Below are 17,754 nucleotides of genomic sequence, written 5' to 3'. Positions count from 1 at the left end.
TTTTGGACCAGTCCGTCTGAACACTGCTCCCGGACGGACTGCCAAGATACAGTCCAGCCCAGTCCGAGGCTCAGAACGGACGGACTGGACTATGTCGAACACTGGGTTGGAGTGTATGAATAATGAGACTTGGTTAGCACGAGCCGGATTCTGAGAAAACGTCCGGTCCGCTCGCCCCGCGATGAAAGCAGACTCTGATAACCGGAGTCTTTTTGCTTCATCGGATGGAATACGGCCCATCGAGAATCGAGATCATGGCGGACAATTCGTGGGGAGACGGGACGGCGGTGGCTGTTAGGTCGGGTTGACGGTGGCTGTCCGGTCGACACTCGCGGCTAGCAAAGTGATCTGCCAATAGTGCGGTTGTTCGGGCTCCGGCAGCCAAACACTTTTGACGGCTAACTAAGGTTTCGCAGTTGACACCATGAACTTGGCTCGGTATCTGATCGCCCTTTGGGACCCTGGAGAAATCATTGTCGCCGAGGGCTGACAGTGGAGTTATTGTCAAGTTCCCTATGTCGATGAATTCTTTGTCGTGGAAGGAATACCGTAAATGGTCGTTGCTGTGATTGTGCTGGGGACTGTAACAAGTACCGTTAGAGAGCCTTCACAGCACTGACGAAGTGTGCACACGTTAAGTTGCCCGACTCGGTGGGTGCGGCTGCAGCTGCGGCTGAAAGATTTCTCTTTCTATGCCAGTTCTGACTAGCATTCTCATGCCGCAATGGCCAGAATTCCAAGCCACCATGGGCCAGAATTCCAAGCGGGCTGAAGATGGATCCCACACAGAAGCCCACGCTGCTTGGATGCTGTTGTGAAGCATCTCGAGAGCAGAGCCGCAGTAGATCTCTCTTTGAATGAAACCAAGTCCCCCGGTGGAGGTTTATCGGAACTTCATGTTTCGACTCCCACGTTCCTTATTCTCGCTTGATCTTGGCTTGGCACCATTGTAATCGGGGCACTCCAACCCAGTAGTCGCTACGTCCTACCCAGCCGCGGCGCGATCCCCCTAACGCCCGGAGCTGAGCTTCCCTCGTCCCCTCACGAACTACAAAGCCGAATCCGGAAAACATCGTCTGTACCGCACTCTCACCGCACCGCTGCTACACCCCCGATCCTTTCGCTCCTCCGGTCGGCGTCGATTATCTCTCTCGCACGCGATCAGCCACTCACACTAGCCCTCCAGCGATCGTTCGAGTCGGTTAGCCACATATCAGCATCGAAACGTGTCGCGGTTGAATCCCGGCCCCCGATTAGGACGCCTTCGCTCGCGCGGTAGCTTAACAGGCCTTCGTCAAAGACCACGACACAGCAATGGGTGTGATCAAGAGAAAGTCTGTGCACCCCGGTCGAGTAGAGCCCGGCGTGCGTTATCACTGCGACGCGTGTAATGTCGATATCACGTTCACCGTATGGACCCCCTCCCCCAGCCAACACCGCATCGCCGCAACCCCAACCCCGCCGCTTATACACACCGCAACGCACGCTCCGATCGGCGTCGCTGTCAAACCCAACTCTTGACGCATCCCCCAACGCACTACTCCGCTGACATCGCACCCACGGTAGGTTCGGATACGCTGTGCCCACCCATCGTGTGTTGAGTACGACCTCTGCGTGCCATGCTTCACCTCCGGTGCCGAGTCCGGATCGCACAAATGCGTCTCGCACTCATACCATGTGATCGAGCAGAACGCGTATCCCATATACACGCCGGACTGGGGCGCCGATGAGGAGCTTTTGCTACTCCAGGGCGCGGAAATGTATGGGTTGGGGTCCTGGGCGGATATCGCGGATCACATCGGAGGCGCACGTGACAAGGATGAGGTTAGAGACCACTACATAGCGACCTACATCAACTCGCCGAAATTCCCGCTGCCAGAACACAGCGATCCGGGGGACAGGACGTTCGTTGGCATCTCGAGGGAGGAGTTTCAGTCCAGGAAGAAACGAAGGATCGAAACGAGGAAGGAGGAGGCTGCGAAGCACACTCCGTCGGCCCCGAAGAAAAAGCCAACGGCGTCGGTCCCGTCATGCCATGAAATCCAAGGATACATGCCTGGTCGGTTGGAGTTTGAGACGGAGTTTGATAATGAGGCCGAAATGGCGGTGAAGGATCTGTTCTTCGAACCGGGCGATGGGATCAACCCGAGCACTGGTCAGGTGGAACCGGAGGTTGAGTTGAAGTGCACGGTGATGGACATATACAACCACAAGCTCACGCAGCGAGCCCAACGGAAGAAGGTCATGTTCGAGCACGGTCTTTTGGAATACCGCAAGAACGCCGCCATCGAGAAGAGACGAACAAAGGATGAGAGAGATCTGCTCAATAAACCCAAACCTTTCGCACGGATAATGAATAAGCGGGATTATGATGACTTCACTGACGGAATGTTGCAAGAGTACACACTAAGACAAGCCGTCACGCAGTTGCAGGAGTGGAGGCGAATGGGCATCCAGACCCTCGAAGCAGGGCAGAAATATGAGGTCGAGAAGGTTCAGCGAGTGAGTGGTCCTCGTGACACCGGTCACATGACGTTCCACTAGCCTCGGCGCTAAAACTGCATCTCTCCAGAACGAAGTGCTTCGAAACAAGCTCAATCCTGTTGACCGCCTCTCCCATCGATACTCCAAAGCAACACCGCCAGTCGAGGCACCACCGATCAACCCGCTCACCGCCCCCAAGCTCCCGCCAACGTCCTTCGCTCGCGAAGACTCATCATCACCAATGTCGCCAACCCCGGCTGCCAATGGCGTGAGGAGGAATGGAGTGAACGGTAACACGGCGTCTCTGAACAACATCGAGCATGCCACAGACTATCACCTCCTCAGTAAGAAGGAACAGAAGCTGTGCAAGAAGATGTTTCTCAAACCCAAGTCATTCATGTGCATCAAGGAACGGCTGATAAGCGAAGCCATCAAGAATGGCGGCATTGTTGATGTGGACACCGCAAAAGCTCTATGCAGGGTCAGTCATCACCCAACCATAGCTTCGATTATGACACGGCTAACATACTCTTTCCATCCATATACATAGGTTGAAAATGAGGATAACGGCAAAAAGGTTGGCCTGATTCATCAGTTCTTCGTTGACTCTGGATGGATTGGCAAGCCTTGAAATACCCGGTTGTCAACAGATACTTGTATGTGATTCGCCTAATCGTGGTCAACTCAGCACACTTCCCATCCTCCTCATCTTCTTGACACATACTGTCTCTTTTCGTGATAAACGCTTCTCGCTTCTTTTTATCCGCTGTTTCCGTCTGGCTGACATACCTCGTTTCAGCTCAATTGGAGTATGCGATCAGACCGAGGGGGGGATTTTCCATGCTTCCGTTGGAGGTTACATTGTTTTTTTTATTACAGTCGTGTACTATGCTTGAGCGCGAGGATATCAAAGGATTGGGGCAAGAGGCGTTTTTATGTAGGTTTTTTTCGAGACGAATCAATGGGATGTATGCATCTTCTCATTCATGAGTATTGCTGTGTTGAGCGATGGATCGTGGAGCGGGACGACCTCATCGATATCCCAAGACAGCTGCGTGCGGCGGCGGCCATTAGTGCGAAGGTTTGCCTAGGAAAAGTAGAATACTAGAGAACTTTCTACGGCGGGAAGAGTAAATAGAGTATCATCATGAGCACCATGTACTTTACTCGACGTATAGAGTACAGATTGACGGTGCATCTAGAGTGTCTTGTTTCTGCAGTGCTGACACCGCAGTTGAGATGTTCTTTGTGATTCCACTTCCAACGTGTACAGCAACTCCGGATCCGTTGAACTGCACTGCACGAATCTGCAGGCCGAATTTTTCACTTGATTTCGGGCCACGAAGGTCCGCCCGCTTTCAGCCGGCAGTCGACGGGAGCAAATTTGATACCGGCGATTCAGATAACGAGTGCGGGGTTATGAGCAGGCTGGCGAAGCATGGGGAAGTTTTCCGTGGAGATCGGACGTGGGGTCATCGGCGTTGGCGTTAACGTGAACGTTGGGGCTCGAGCGATGGCCATCCGGAGTTTAACCGTCGACCCCAATACCTGCCCACTTACATAAGCCCCACCACTGGCGGGAGGTCAAGCAAGAGTGGACTGCGACTGCTGCGACAGCTGCTGCGATGATTGGTTCACAGCCGCCCAAACGTTCTCTAGTCCTTTCTTCAGCCGTGAAACATCGGTGCAGTACTAGACGTGGCGGGGCGCCGGAAAAGCAGCCCCCCCAGCAAAGGATCCCCCTTCCTTCCCCCGGCGGCGCCCCATCTCCTCCAGTGCCCACGTACGTACGTCACCCGGTCTCCACGGCGGGATATGGGATGTGATGCAATATGGAAACGAGATAGGGAAATCCTCTATATATGTAGCTGCAGAGAAGTGCCCGAGCTATCTCGAAAACAAAACCCCTCATTGCAATTGCGATTAGCACCCCACCCTGCAACTCCAACAGCTCATCATCATCTCAGCAGCAGCAGCAGCAGCAGCAGCAGCAGCAGCAGCAGCAGCAGCAGAAGCAGGCCGTGCGGATCTAGATAGAAACCCCCTGGAAGAGGTATGTAGGCCAATCTGTTTGTCTGTGCCGTGTTTGCTTGCTTGAATTGCGCTTCTCTCGGCGTTTAGCCTTGAGCAACCTACCCCGCACTAAGCTTCGTTTATTTTACCCCCCCCCCACCGACCCGTAGCCGTGTCGGAGCATCTCCTTGTTAGCCCTTGAGCTTGAGCGAGACCATATAACTCAATTCCCTCGGACCTCCATTTACACATCTCCTAGACTTGAACTTTCATCCATCAAACCATCCACCGCTTCGCCTATCACCATGTCGTTCTCCCAGACTTCGGAACTCCCCGCCTACCAGACTCTGCACGACCATTACACGTCGACCGGCAAGTCTCTGATACTCAAGGAACTATTCTCGTCCGACCCCGAGCGCTTCAACAAGTTCTCTCGGCGCTTCACCAACTCCGCCGATGGCCTGGACATCCTGTGGGATTTCTCGAAGAATCTGGTGACCGACGAGACGTTGGCCCTGCTGGTCAAGCTGGCCAAAGCCGCGGGCGTCGAGAAGCTTCGGGATGATATGTTCAAGGGAGAGAAGATTAACTTTACCGAGAAGCGCGCCGTGTACCATGCTGCGCTCAGGAACACGAGTAACCAGCCCATGAGCGTGGATGGTAAGAGCGTCGTTGAGGATGTCAATGCCGTGCTCGATCACATGAAGGAGTTCTCGGAGCAGGTCCGGTCCGGAGAGTGGAAGGGACACACCGGAAAGAAGATTGCGAGCATTGTCAACATTGGTATCGGTGGTTCTGACCTGTAAGATCCCGCCGTGATCAACTCACCGCCTTTGGATAGAGGGATATATGGCTGACCGTTTCGTGATAGCGGTCCTGTCATGGTTACGGAAGCTCTCAAGCCCTACGGAGACCGCAGTTTAACGCTCCACTTCGTCTCCAACATCGACGGCACCCACGTCACCGAGGCCCTTCGCGCGTGTGACCCAGAGACCACCCTCTTCTTGATCGCGTCCAAGACCTTTACCACGGCCGAAACCTGCACCAACGCCAACACCGCAAAGCAATGGTTCCTGTCCCAGTCTGCCATCAATGGGGACCAGTCTGCCATCGCCAAGCACTTCGTGGCCCTCTCTACCAACAAGGAGGAAGTCGAGAAGTTCGGCATCGACTCTAAGAACATGTTCGGCTTCGAGAACTGGGTCGGCGGACGCTACTCCGTCTGGTCCGCCATCGGCCTGTCGGTGTCTTTGTACATCGGCTTCGACAACTTCAAGCAGTTCCTTGCTGGTGCTCACGCCATGGACCAGCACTTCCTCAACACCCCGTTGGAAGACAACATCCCCGTGGTCGGTGCCTTGTTGAGCGTATGGTACTCCAACTTCTTCGGTGCGCAGACCCACCTCGTCGCCCCGTTCGACCAGTACCTCCACCGCTTCCCCGCGTACCTCCAGCAGCTCTCTATGGAATCCAACGGAAAGGCCATCACCCGCGCCGGTGAATACGTCAAGTACACCACGGGCCCCATCCTCTTTGGAGAGCCTGCCACCAACGCTCAGCACTCGTTCTTCCAGCTGCTGCACCAGGGCACAAAGCTCATCCCCACTGACTTCATCCTCGCTGTAAACTCGCACAACCCTACTGAGAACAACACCCACCAGAAGTACGTCCCTCCCCCTCCCCCCGCTTCTCCTCCCCGACCTAACACAAGAACAGGATGCTCGCCTCCAACTTCTTCGCGCAGTCAGAAGCCCTGATGGTCGGCAAGTCCAAGGACGAAGTAGCAGCCGAGGGCGCCGACAAGGAGCTGCTGCCGCACAAGATCTTCCTGGGCAACCGTCCGACCACCTCCATCCTCGCCACCAAGATCACTCCCGGTGCGCTTGGAGCTCTTATTGCTTACTACGAGCACCTTACCTTCACCGAGGGCGCCATCTGGAACATCAACTCGTTCGACCAGTGGGGTGTTGAGTTGGGCAAAGTCCTTGCCAGTAAGTTTCCCTTGGATGTGTACACGCCGGATGATGCTGATATGGCGAACAGAGAACATCGGTACGGAGTTGGATAGCGAGGGCTCCGTGTCTGGACACGATGCTAGCACGAATGGACTCATCAATGAGTTCAAGAAGGCCAGTCTGTAGATGGTGTATGGGTGATACGCAAAGGGTCTCTTTTCTTTTTTGACCGTGTGGCATCGGAGTTTTTGATTCATTTTACTCTATTCTTTTCTTTTTGGTCGAAGCACTTGTCTTGTGAGCAAGAGGGTGGAAGTCATACTCTTTTGGAGAGCAGATTGCGTTCGATTCGCTTATGATGGGGCCGTTGAAATAAAGACGTTGTATCCCCTGAGCAGGTCGCAGCACATCGTGAAAAGCGTACAAACTCCACAATTATCACCACCATCATCATCACCATCATCATAATCATTGGAATAAGCAAGCAATAATAGCGACGCTAAGTATGATGCGAAAGAAGAACGGAAACCGATCCATGGTATGTAAGACAGTAAAGCAACGGACAAGCACTCCTCCCTCTTGTCCACCGCCTCTATTCATTAAGCTAAGCTCGTGTGTGGAGTGCATGCGGTCATGGAGCTTAGTTAGCCATGATCATCTTGACGAAGTCTGTGAGGTATTCGATTAGCCATGAGTCGTGAGGTGTGGAGGGGTTGCAACGCGATGGTGCTCACCAACATAGTTGACCTGATCCCCCTTGATCTCCATTCCCTTCAGGAGCTCATCCACCTCCTCATTCGTCAATTTCTCACCCAAGCTGGTCAAGACTATCCTCCCATCACCACATCAGCATCGTGATCATCCCATCCCTCTCCTTCCGTCTCAGGGGTCGGGCGGGTGGGCGGGGTATAATACCGTATCGCAACTCTCCAACGCCAATATACCCCGTCATATCCTTATCGAACACTTGGAATCCACGCACGAACTCCTGCGGCTCGCCGGGCTCGCGGAAGCCATTGGGGCGGTTCAGGATTTTGAGGAACGATTCGAAGTCGACTTTTAACGAATCCCATCAGCACGAGAGCGGGGGAAACAGAGGGGGGAGAGGTGAGGGAAGGGGAGGGGAGGCGCGTACGGTCGGATTTCACGCCGCGGACGAGCTCGTCTACCTCCCCGTTCGTGGGGTTCTGGCCACACGCGCGGAGGAGGTCGCCGAGACTGCTGCTGGGGATGCGGCCGTTGCCACGCTTGTCGAACAGTGCGAACGCTTCTTTGTAATTCGTTGTCGCCATCGTGGTAGTTCTGTTGGTTGCTGGGAGGTTGCTGGTGTGTTGTGGGCGGTGGGGATGCGGACGTGTGTGTGATGGAGCTTGGGGGGGAGGTCGGAGGTCGGAGAGAGGTGGGAGGTGATGCAGGTGCAGGGTTTTTGTTTGTTTTACAACAGTAGGGACCTTAAAGCTAGGTACTTAATTACCTGTTGAGCCGCATAGCTGGCGTGACGAACATGATGTATGGAATCCTGCAGCTTGAGTGTTATCGACAAGAATTATCGACTTGGTGACGGATTCAGGTGCTCGGGACGGTGTATATTCATCTTGCAAAAGTGCAACAATCCATTCATCGCTCATCACTCTTCGCGAGTCTCCCTGCCTTCAGCATTCAACGGATCTGCAGTTGTCTCCAGCCGCGGCTGTGAACCTCGGCAACGGCTACGCGGGCAAGCATCTGAGAGCTCTCCCCATCATAATCCCCTCAACTTCCCCCAGAATGTTATCTCCGATATCCAATTGCCTATATCTACCCTACAAACGCAACTTTGCGGCATCATATCATATCAATTACAAGAAGCAAAAGAAGAAGTAGCCAGGTGCTATCATTATCAATATCATTCACCATGACATCTGCGCCCACCTTCAACCCGCCGCCGCCACAGGTGGATGAGCATGTTCTGATCTCTTTCCCTGCGGACAACATCCTTTTGGGTATACCCACCTCTCTCCTTGCTCACTACAACTAGCTAACACCTCATGCGACAGTAACCCTCAACCGTCCCACATCCATGAACTGCATCTCGACGCAGGGCCACGTACAGCTCGCCAGCATCTGGGAGTGGTACGACAACACCTCTTCGCTGCGGTGCGCGATCATCACCGGGGCGCGGCTGCCCCAGAAGCGCGCGGCGTTCTGCGCCGGCGCCGATCTCAAAGAATGGGACTCGACGGCGGGGCGCGCGCGCCCGCAAGCAGGCGGCGGCTTCGCGGGGCTGTCGACCCGCCTCGGGAAGAAGCCGGTGATCTCGGCTGTCCACGGGATCTGCTTCGGTGGAGGCCTGGAGGCCGCCGGGAATACGGACCTGGTGCTGGCGCACAAAGAGAGTCTGTTCGCCCTGCCAGAGACTAGCAGGGGCGTCGTCGCTATTGCGGGCCTGCTGCCGAGACTGGCGTTGATTGTGGGGATGCAGCGGGCGAGTGAGCTTGCGCTCACGGGCCGGGTGCTGAGTGCACAGGAGGCACAGAGTTGGGGGTTGGTTAATGAAGTTGTTGAGGGAGACGTGGTGGAGAGGGCCGTCGAGGTGGCAAGGAAGATTGCTGGTATGAGTCCCGACTCGGTGATTGTTAGTAGGGCGGCCCTGAGAGGGGCGTGGGATGGGGTGGGAGTTGATGTCGCGGCGACGAGGGTGGAGAAGGGGATTTGGAAGCAGCTGCAGGCGGGTCCGAATATCCAAGAGGGCCTGAGGGCGTTTGTGGAGAAGAGGGAAGTCAAATGGGTTGATAGTAAGCTGTAGATTGGATTGTATGTGTGTGAGTAAGTGAGTACCTACCTCATATACGAGTGTTTGCACTAGCTGGTGAGGAACGAATACGAGAAATGATGCCAAGTTTGTTTGTGATGATAATGTGATGCCACTTTGTTCAATTCTCCGCAACCACCACATCAAGTATGCATGCATAATACTGCTCCTAAAGGCAGTCAAGGACAAGAAAGGAAAATCTCGTAATCCACAGCGTCACTCCCCCCCCCTCTCTCACAGTGACACATCCGTCACTTATCTCTATTAGTTGAGAATTGCCTGGAAGGCTGGTGCAGAGTATTCCATCGGTTGTCGTTCCCTCTCCCATGCGAGCCAGTCCGAGCGTGTAGTCCTGTGACAGGAGTCAATATTAGGATCAAGCATACGTAAATCGCATGGTGGAGTATAACTTACGGTAGTAAGCCCATCCCGTTAACCTTCCAGATTCCGAGTGCTATCGTGGCGATTTGCAAAGCGATGAAAGCGAGCTTAACCGGCCAGAGTCTGGCGTGGGTACGCTCGTTGTCGAAACGAGAAAACGTGGAGCCAACAGTCGAGAGAGCCTTGATCGGGTTCATGAACAACATGACAGTCATCATGATGGAGAAGATCTGGAGCGTGTTGCCAGACATGTACATCATGATAGCGTTCATCGGGATGGCCTTCGCGGGCGCAAGTGCGATCTCCCACGCTTTCTTTAGGAACAGGTCATCGGTTTCGCTGGGATTCGCGGACGTGCTGGGGCCTAGTTTCGCGGATTTCTGGGGAAGGGCGGTTAGCTGCCTGTACGACACCTCTCCTCTCCTCTCCCCATCTCTCTCTTTCCTTCTCCAGGGCAGCCGCATTTTGTAGGATAGTCAAATACCTTGGAGCCGGAGGGAGCGGAGAATCCAGGCGGGTCGGGGATCGAGGAGGACACCGGGCGCGGCTTGTTGGCAGGGAGGTTCTTGAGGTCGATAACCCAAGGCGGAGGGGGCATACGGGGCGGATGGTTCGGCGGCATGGTGCGGGCAGGCGACAGAGATTTCTCGAGTGTTGCAAATTATATGTATCAGAAGGTAAATCGGAATAGCGAGTGTATGATCAATCGATAGTTCGGCGGGTTCGAGGGGTGTATCGGTTGCTGGCGTCGGGGCAGGAGAGAAGGAGTGTCCGTTTGGCTGACGGTGTCTGTGCAGCTGAGGAGAGACAGATGAGAGTTTCGGATGGCGAAGCCGATGGGGCTCGCACTCGTGGCTTGTGCGGAGTGTTGGGGTAGTCTGACTAAGCCGGATAGTTCCATCAATTTGCCTGTTGCCCTGCAACCACCGCCCCATCCCCCCAGCCGGAAGACACGCGAATCTCCCAATCATAGAATTGACGTAGATAGAAACAAAGTCGAAGAAGAAGCAGAAGATCATCATCCTCCCAGACAGAAAAGAAGAAGCTTCCAAGAATACAAGATCACGAGCAGAATCATGTCCAGCGGTGGTGATGCACGCTTCTTTGCTCGGGTAACTTCCCACCCGCTCACGAATCCACTCGATTCCGCCCCCCATTCATTGTCCCCGCAGCCGGAGCTGACCATGAATCGTGCTTCTGTAGGGCAAAGTCGCCGAGCTGCGCGCCGAACTCCAGAGCGACAAGAAGGACAAGAACTTCACGAGGAAGAAGATTGCGCTCAAAAAGATAGTTGCCAATATGACCATGAGCAATAACGACATGGCCGCGCTGTTCCCAGACGTCATCCAGTGCATGATGATTCCGGCGCTTGAGATCAAGAAGATGTATGCCCGCACACTCGCACGTCCGTGTCTCGGCGCGGCATTATTTCAGCGCTGCCGGCGTATGTGCTGCAACGTAGAGCTTGACTGACTGGCCGCCGCGACGTCGCAGGTGCTTCTTGTTCCTTGTAAACTACGGCCGTCTGAAGCCGGAGATGGCACAGCATGCCCTGCCGATTCTGGTGTCCGATATGGACGATCCCAATCCCCTCGTCCGCGCGCTCGCCCTACGAACTCTCTCCTACATCCACGTTCGCGAGTTCGTCGAAGCTACAGTGACGCCCCTACGCGGCCTGCTCCGAGACCCGGACCCCTACGTGCGAAAGACGGCGGCATTCTGCGTGGCAAAGCTCTACGACCATGATAGAGAGCTCGTGGAGAGCTCGGTGGTCAAGAACGGAGGCGGGGGGTTGATAGAAGGATTGAATGCGTTGCTGAGAGACGACAATCCGACAGTTGTGTCGAGTGCTCTGGTATCGCTGATGGACATATGGGAGCGCAGTGAGACCATCAAGCTCACCATCGACCACGCAAATGCTTCCAAGATTGTGCAGATTCTCCCAGACTGCTCAGAGTACGTTATTTGGCGGTCCACAACATGTTCGTGCAGGATGAAGCTCTAATGAGTCTACAGATGGGGGCAGACGTACATCCTGGAGGCGCTCATGTCGTACGTTCCGCAAGACTGCAGTGAAGCCAGCATCATGGCAGAGCGCATTTCACCCCGATTACAACATTCGAACTCGGCGGTCGTGCTCACTTGCATCCGAATGATCCTCTATCTGATGAATTACATATCCGACCCGAAGGATATTTCAGCTCTTTGTCGGAAACTGTCTCCGCCGCTGGTGACATTGCTGGCCAAAGGTCCAGAGGTGCAATACCTTGCTCTGAGGAACGCGCTGTTGATCTTGCAGCGGCGTCCCGAGGTGCTACGAAATGACATCCGCGTCTTCTTCTGCAAATACAACGACCCGATCTACGTTAAAGTAACCAAGCTCGAACTAATATTCATGCTGGCGAACGAAGACAACATCGAGGAAGTGCTGACGGAGCTTCGCGAATATGCCACCGAGATCGACGTCCACTTCGTTCGCAAATCGGTTCGTGCTATCGGCAAACTCGCGATCAAGATAGAACCTGCCGCGCGCCGTTGCATCAACACGCTCCTCGAGCTCGTCGCGACAAAGGTTTCATACATCGTCCAAGAGGCCACCGTCGTGATCCGCAACATCTTCCGCAAGTACCCGAACCAGTACGAGTCAATCATCTCTACGCTCTGCGAGAATCTCGACTCTCTCGACGAGCCAGAAGCGAAGGCGGCCATGATCTGGGTCATCGGACAGTATGCGGACCGCATCGAGAACTCGGATGTGCTCCTTGAAGACTTCCTCTTCTCCTTCCAGGACGAGCCGGTCGAGGTACAACTAGCCCTCCTCACCGCAACCGTCAAACTCTTCATCCAGCGTCCCACCAAAGGGCAGGACTTGGTGCCCAAAGTCCTCAAATGGGCCACCGAAGAAACTGACAACCCGGATCTCCGTGACCGAGGGTACATGTACTGGCGGCTCCTATCGGCGGACCCTGCAACCGCCAAAAAGATCGTCATGGGCGAGAAACCGCCGATCACCGCGGAAGCGGAGAAGCTCGACCCGGCAACGCTCGAGGAAATGTGCCTAAACGTGGGCACACTAGCAACGGTGTACCTCAAGCCCGTAAACCAAGTGTTCCGTACCGCGCGGCCCAAGAAACTTATAGATTCGCCCGCACTGCAGAAACACCAGCTGCCCACCACCATCGCGGCGGAACGCAGCAGACAGCTGATCGCTGATATGATGATGACGCCGTCCTCTTCCTCGTCGCAGCAGCAAATGCAGCTCACGCCGCAGCCGGATCTGGCCAGCGATATGGCCGATGATTACTTTTCCACTTCGAGCCAGGGCCTCAATCCGTTCGCGCCCGTGGGCACAGGTGGTAATACTGGGCAATATGGTACGTCTTTTTTTTATTGCCTCCCGTTCTTTGGATCCATACTGATGCTTCGAGTGATAGTTGTGAGTCAGTCCGCACCGCAGCAGATGTACCAACCCGACCAGAACCAGGGGGATCTGTTACTGCTGTAATCATACTATACCGTGTAGTACGGGGGCGTTCTTTTGTTTAGTCTAGTTCTTCGATGCTGCCTTGAGGGGATGGATTCTTGCACTTTATTGTTCAAGGAGTTTTTTCTTGCTTTCGTCAATTCTTACTTACTAGTAGTATTTTGGCCTTTACTTATATACATCTTTTGTCACTATACTTTTTTTCACTTTTACTCTTATCTTTTATGCTTGCTTGCTTGTTTGTTTGTAGCTTGATCCCCCTCTTGCTTGCTTGCTGCTTCCGAACTTTGTTGCGTTCCTTCGTTCGTTCGCTATTGTCACTGCAGGTAACTAGGATAGAGAATATGGGATGAGCGGCCTAAATGGTCCCGATGGGGGCCGGGAATGGTGGGGAGTGTAATATCTTTACTTTATTGTGGGAACGACGACTGACTATGGTTCGTGCGAGCACGCCCGTGATATGTACAAGAAGCTCGATACCCACGTGGCTCAGATTTGCTTCCGTCCGTCTCAGCCGGATAGATATCTGCACGGGACATGTACGTGGCTCGGAATCTCGGAGCCTCGGACGGTCTTGCGAAAAGTGAAATCTGAAATCCAAACACCGTGAGCAACGGCTTTTCTAGTATATACTAGGTATATAGTGAGGGGGTGTAAAGAAATGGTACTGCTACCGCATCTTTAAGAAAACGGTAGTGATATGGCATCAGCACGGTCAAAATACGGGGTTTTTATGCCCTGATACGATATCAATGTCCGTCCAGCGGGAAACATCGGTTTTATTACCCCCGAATCTATACAGTACATACCGGTAGGGCAGGAGGCGGAGGCGGAGGCGGAAATGGTTACTCCTAGCGGCAAACTTCACCACATGTTCACAGCTTATCACTCTGCTCTGTTCCGTGTTCGAAAATCTTTCAGTCTATCCGGAGAACTAATCAGACTATGTAACCGCCGTTGGTAGTTACATACAATACGTCAGGCTGAACATTTTGTGGCCGGTGAGGTGAGGTCGGGAAACGGTGTCTGTGCTTACAGCTGCCATCATCATGGTCGAGCGTGGCCGAATACCTACGGTACAGAATGGTGAACTCTTTTTAAAAAGACCCCCCCCAACTACAGCTGCCGCCGCAGCCTAGATACTCACTTACCTATGCTAAATGCTGAATGCCGAATGTGAGGATAACCAAACAAAACCCCCTAATCACCGTTTCGTACCATACGAGAAGTCGCAACATTTGCAATTATGATTCATGGCCACAGCCCAAACCCGCGGCTCGAGAGAGGAACAGAGGAGAGTGCTGGCCCCTGGGCCTGAGCCTGGGCCTGGGCTTCCCAGCAAACGGGGGAGTCCTGGGGTATTTCATATCCTATCCAGTAGGACCAACTAGCCATCGCTGTTCAGACTCGAAAATCATTGCATAGTGTGAGACTCAGTCTGATCATTGTTTAAGTAATGTACACGGTACATCACCGTAACCACCCGAACTACTCAAGACGGAAAGTTTCAGCACCCAAAGGTGGTTTTTTTCTTTTCTTCGGTCATAAGTGCAACCAAGTGCACATTACCGGACTGCGGTCGGCTCCCAGTCCGCTCCCAGTCCACGATTTCCATGGACTGGACGGACTACTTTTACGCAGCCCGTCCAGTCCCGACTGCAGTCCGGACCGGACTACCTATGTCGAACAATTGTTCACCGAGCCCACCACGCGATACTGGGACCCCCGTCTACCTGTCGCTCTGTCTATCTACGTATGGCGAGCCCACAGAGCGAGCGAGCGAACGTCAGAATCCAGAATTCAGAATCCAGAATCCAGAATCCAGAATCTAGACCACCAGCGTAATATCGTTGCAACTTGCAAACATACGGTATAGTAATCTCCACTCGGAGATCAGATCCGCGCAAACGTCCGGTTGTAACTTGTGGGAGTAAAGGATGGAGTGGCGAGGAGTCTCCGATTGGTAGTAGTTGTTTCCAGTATCCACACCGTCCGCGCAACGGATCCTCTCACGGATCTACCTCCCCAGCGAGGGTAAACGGAGAGGGCAACAAGGGACAGGCTCGTATCGAACCAGACCTCGACACATCATCCTCGACCAGGGGATTGCGGGAATTTCAGCTTGAAGGTTCAAGGGGGGGAGGAAGGAGTTGATGATTTATAGTGAACCAAGAACGATGAACGGGCCTTGTTCAGCAGGGAAAGGCTGGACACATAGTAAGGCCGACCATGTAAAGCTTGACCCCAGCGGCGCTCAGGCTCAGGCTGTGTTTTCCCGCTCCCGTAGATACTTACGTACGCACCGGGTAGGGTAGGTAGGGTATGTTTACTGTATGTATGTACGTATATCTGAACCGTGTGCTGGCGGCATCGAAGACGGCGGTGGTAGCCAACCACTAGAGGACGGTGTGGCTGACGGTCTTCTACTATAGACCAGGTACCTGGGTATCCCCTGGGGTGCTCGCAAGATACCGAATCGCTGACTGGCTTGCGCAGACCTAAGTAGGTATCAACCGACCGGGAGTCCGGGATGGTGGGATTGATATAGCTGGCTGTGTAGGGGTGCAGAAGGAAGGATGATGGATGGATGGAAAGATGCAAGGAAGGAAAGATGGAAGGAAAGATGGATGGATGGAAAGATGAATGGAAGGACGGAGGTAGAGAGCATGCCCTGCACTGTTGTGTGCTGGATTTCCCGATGATCTAGGCCCGTCAACTGTGTACGATATCCACACATAGTACACATGTCTCCACATATATCCACACATATCTCCGATAAGATTCGTTGGGGACCAGTCGTAAGTGCATCTCCACCTATGTACCTGCATCGCGATCTGTCTGTCTGGAATCTAGACGGGTATGTGGCTGAATTAGGGCTGACACTGGACAGTGCAAAGTGAGGCGGTACCTGAGTATGATACCTACATAGATCTGCTGGCTATCTAGTCGGACCACTCGGAGACTGGTGCCCGGGGTATAGGTAGTAGAGTCTGGACATGTGGCTAATTTCCGACCTATCACTCGACCGAGCGACGATATCCATGATCCATCCAGCACTCGGTGCTACATACACCCGTGGAGCAGTTGGCTGAGGTCAGCCACCTACCCACGGCAAACCGTAGTTAGCGCTTCCGATTTCCGATTCCAATCCCGACGAGTCTCTGACATACCGGCATGGTCCGACCGAACAGCACAGCACAGCATAACAGCACACATGTAACCAGGGCAGGAGTGCGGTGACCCCTCCCCTCCCCCGCCCCCGCCCCCCGGCAGTTGCGACTCATGCAGTGTACAAGCACAATAACGAAGATGATGAATGAGGCGGAAAAGAAAAAGAAAAAAGAAACAGAAAAAGAAAAAGAAAAAAGAACGAAGATTATCGCACCAGAGACTTTCAATCCCGCACGAAACTCTACGACGATGCCAGCAAAACAGCAGAACAGCAAAACGCCCGCCCGCCTCGACGATGGATGTTCAGCAATGCCCCCGCGCTGGCACGATATTCCAGGAACAATGGAACACCGAGCTGCTACATACCAGGTAGTCCCCGACTCCCCGCCGACCCCCACGAAGCGCCGAGTTGTTGGCAAGCCCGGAATACCCCACTCAGCCAATCAGTTGACCAACCAACCAACCAGGCGAGCTCGCTGGCATGTTTCACAGAAAAAACAGCACCTACATACACACATAATAGAGTAGCGGCGTTCCATAACGCACTCACTCTACTGAAGTAGTTACCGCAGTCACGTTACTAACGCTTCATTACATACCCCCCCCCCCCCCCCCCACCCCTCCAATAACATGTCAGCACTACAGAATTATGCCTCCAGCCTAAACGACATCAATATCCAACCGCAGCTTCGCAGCGCCGGCACGATCGATGTCTCACGTGTCTCAGATGTTCGGGTAAAGGGTAAACGGAGTACCTGTGTAGTTATTACTAGGTAGACCATAGATGGATGGAATGGATGGATGGGTGGGTAGTCCCGCCATTGCATTTGCATCCGTCTGTTGTGTCCACTGTCCATTCTGTGAGCACGATGTAGAATAGTTATGATAGTAGTATGGTAGTATTGTACAATACAGGCGCAGTCAACCTACTCTACTAAGTGTCCCCTTCCCGAGTACTTTGATCGTCGGTCTGCCTATCCAGCCATGTTGTTCTCCCTCCATCGAGCCATCTCAGTCCAGTCCAGTCGAGTCCAGTCCAACAATCCTTCTAGGTAGTCATTCCACATAGTCATTCCATCTTCCACACAACCACACAGCCAGCCAGCCAGCCAGCCCAACCCAGTCCAATCCAGTCCAGACTCCAGTCCAATCCAACAATCCTTCTAGTCCCTCCCAGCCATCCCTCCACCAACTCAGCCAGCCAGCTAGTCAAGTGTCCCTTCCTCCGTCCTTTCCCCGGCCCTCCCTCCATCCCTCCTTCCCGTGCATCGCCTGCCAGCTGGCCCATCATCTGCCAGCTCGCCCATCCACCATCTTGCAAACTGGTTCCTGCATCCCATCCCCTCCTCCTCCCATCCCCTCCTCCCATCCCCTCCTCCCTGCCTTGCCCTGCTCTGCATCCTTTCCACCATCCCCTCTCCCTCCCGCAATCCCATCCCAACCCATCCCACCCCGTCCACAAAAGATATCCCCCA

The 17,754-nt window shown here is 53.9% G+C and overlaps 6 protein-coding genes across 6 annotated transcripts; 4 read left to right on the top strand and 2 right to left on the bottom strand.

Moving 5' to 3' along the window:
* Nucleotides 1-952: 952 nt before the first annotated feature.
* On the top strand, nt 953-3,534 carry BZA05DRAFT_393593 (uncharacterized protein). The gene is made up of 5 exons (XM_051483237.1): nt 953-1,410; nt 1,567-2,502; nt 2,573-2,965; nt 3,035-3,140; nt 3,284-3,534. The coding sequence occupies exons 1-4, from the start codon at nt 1,315-1,317 to the stop codon at nt 3,113-3,115; spliced, it is 1,506 nt and encodes a 501-aa protein (XP_051340736.1). The 5' UTR covers nt 953-1,314; the 3' UTR covers nt 3,116-3,140; nt 3,284-3,534.
* Nucleotides 3,535-4,604: 1,070 nt separating this feature from the next.
* On the top strand, nt 4,605-6,833 carry BZA05DRAFT_435249 (Phosphoglucose isomerase). The gene is made up of 4 exons (XM_051486361.1): nt 4,605-5,299; nt 5,369-6,160; nt 6,214-6,488; nt 6,541-6,833. The coding sequence occupies exons 1-4, from the start codon at nt 4,803-4,805 to the stop codon at nt 6,636-6,638; spliced, it is 1,662 nt and encodes a 553-aa protein (XP_051340735.1). The 5' UTR covers nt 4,605-4,802; the 3' UTR covers nt 6,639-6,833.
* Nucleotides 6,834-7,875, bottom strand: BZA05DRAFT_393589 (uncharacterized protein). Its single transcript, XM_051483236.1, has 4 exons — nt 7,588-7,875; nt 7,368-7,508; nt 7,187-7,279; nt 6,834-7,121 (listed from the first exon to the last, which is right to left on the bottom strand). The coding sequence occupies exons 1-4, from the start codon at nt 7,742-7,744 to the stop codon at nt 7,093-7,095; spliced, it is 420 nt and encodes a 139-aa protein (XP_051340734.1). The 5' UTR covers nt 7,745-7,875; the 3' UTR covers nt 6,834-7,092.
* Nucleotides 7,876-8,326: 451 nt separating this feature from the next.
* BZA05DRAFT_260671 (ClpP/crotonase-like domain-containing protein) lies at nt 8,327-9,528 on the top strand. Its single transcript, XM_051480126.1, has 2 exons — nt 8,327-8,434; nt 8,489-9,528. The coding sequence occupies exons 1-2, from the start codon at nt 8,347-8,349 to the stop codon at nt 9,235-9,237; spliced, it is 837 nt and encodes a 278-aa protein (XP_051340733.1). The 5' UTR covers nt 8,327-8,346; the 3' UTR covers nt 9,238-9,528.
* Nucleotides 9,326-10,490, bottom strand: BZA05DRAFT_393585 (uncharacterized protein). The gene is made up of 3 exons (XM_051483235.1): nt 10,109-10,490; nt 9,658-10,004; nt 9,326-9,595 (listed from the first exon to the last, which is right to left on the bottom strand). Exons 1-3 carry the CDS (start codon nt 10,244-10,246, stop codon nt 9,508-9,510), a joined length of 573 nt encoding a protein of 190 aa, XP_051340732.1. The 5' UTR covers nt 10,247-10,490; the 3' UTR covers nt 9,326-9,507.
* An 84-nt stretch (nt 10,491-10,574) lies between these two features.
* On the top strand, nt 10,575-13,557 carry BZA05DRAFT_371416 (adaptin N terminal region-domain-containing protein). The gene is made up of 5 exons (XM_051481676.1): nt 10,575-10,736; nt 10,828-11,009; nt 11,119-11,580; nt 11,641-12,998; nt 13,059-13,557. The coding sequence occupies exons 1-5, from the start codon at nt 10,701-10,703 to the stop codon at nt 13,127-13,129; spliced, it is 2,109 nt and encodes a 702-aa protein (XP_051340731.1). The 5' UTR covers nt 10,575-10,700; the 3' UTR covers nt 13,130-13,557.
* Nucleotides 13,558-17,754: the final 4,197 nt, after the last annotated feature.

Source organism: Tricharina praecox (genome assembly GCF_024521635.1).
Source record: "Tricharina praecox strain CBS 144465 chromosome Unknown BZA05scaffold_8, whole genome shotgun sequence".
NCBI classification, from domain to species: Eukaryota; Fungi; Ascomycota; class Pezizomycetes; order Pezizales; family Pyronemataceae; genus Tricharina; species Tricharina praecox.
Note: the sequence above shows the minus strand (reverse complement) of the source record. Positions and strands in the feature narration are given on the sequence as shown.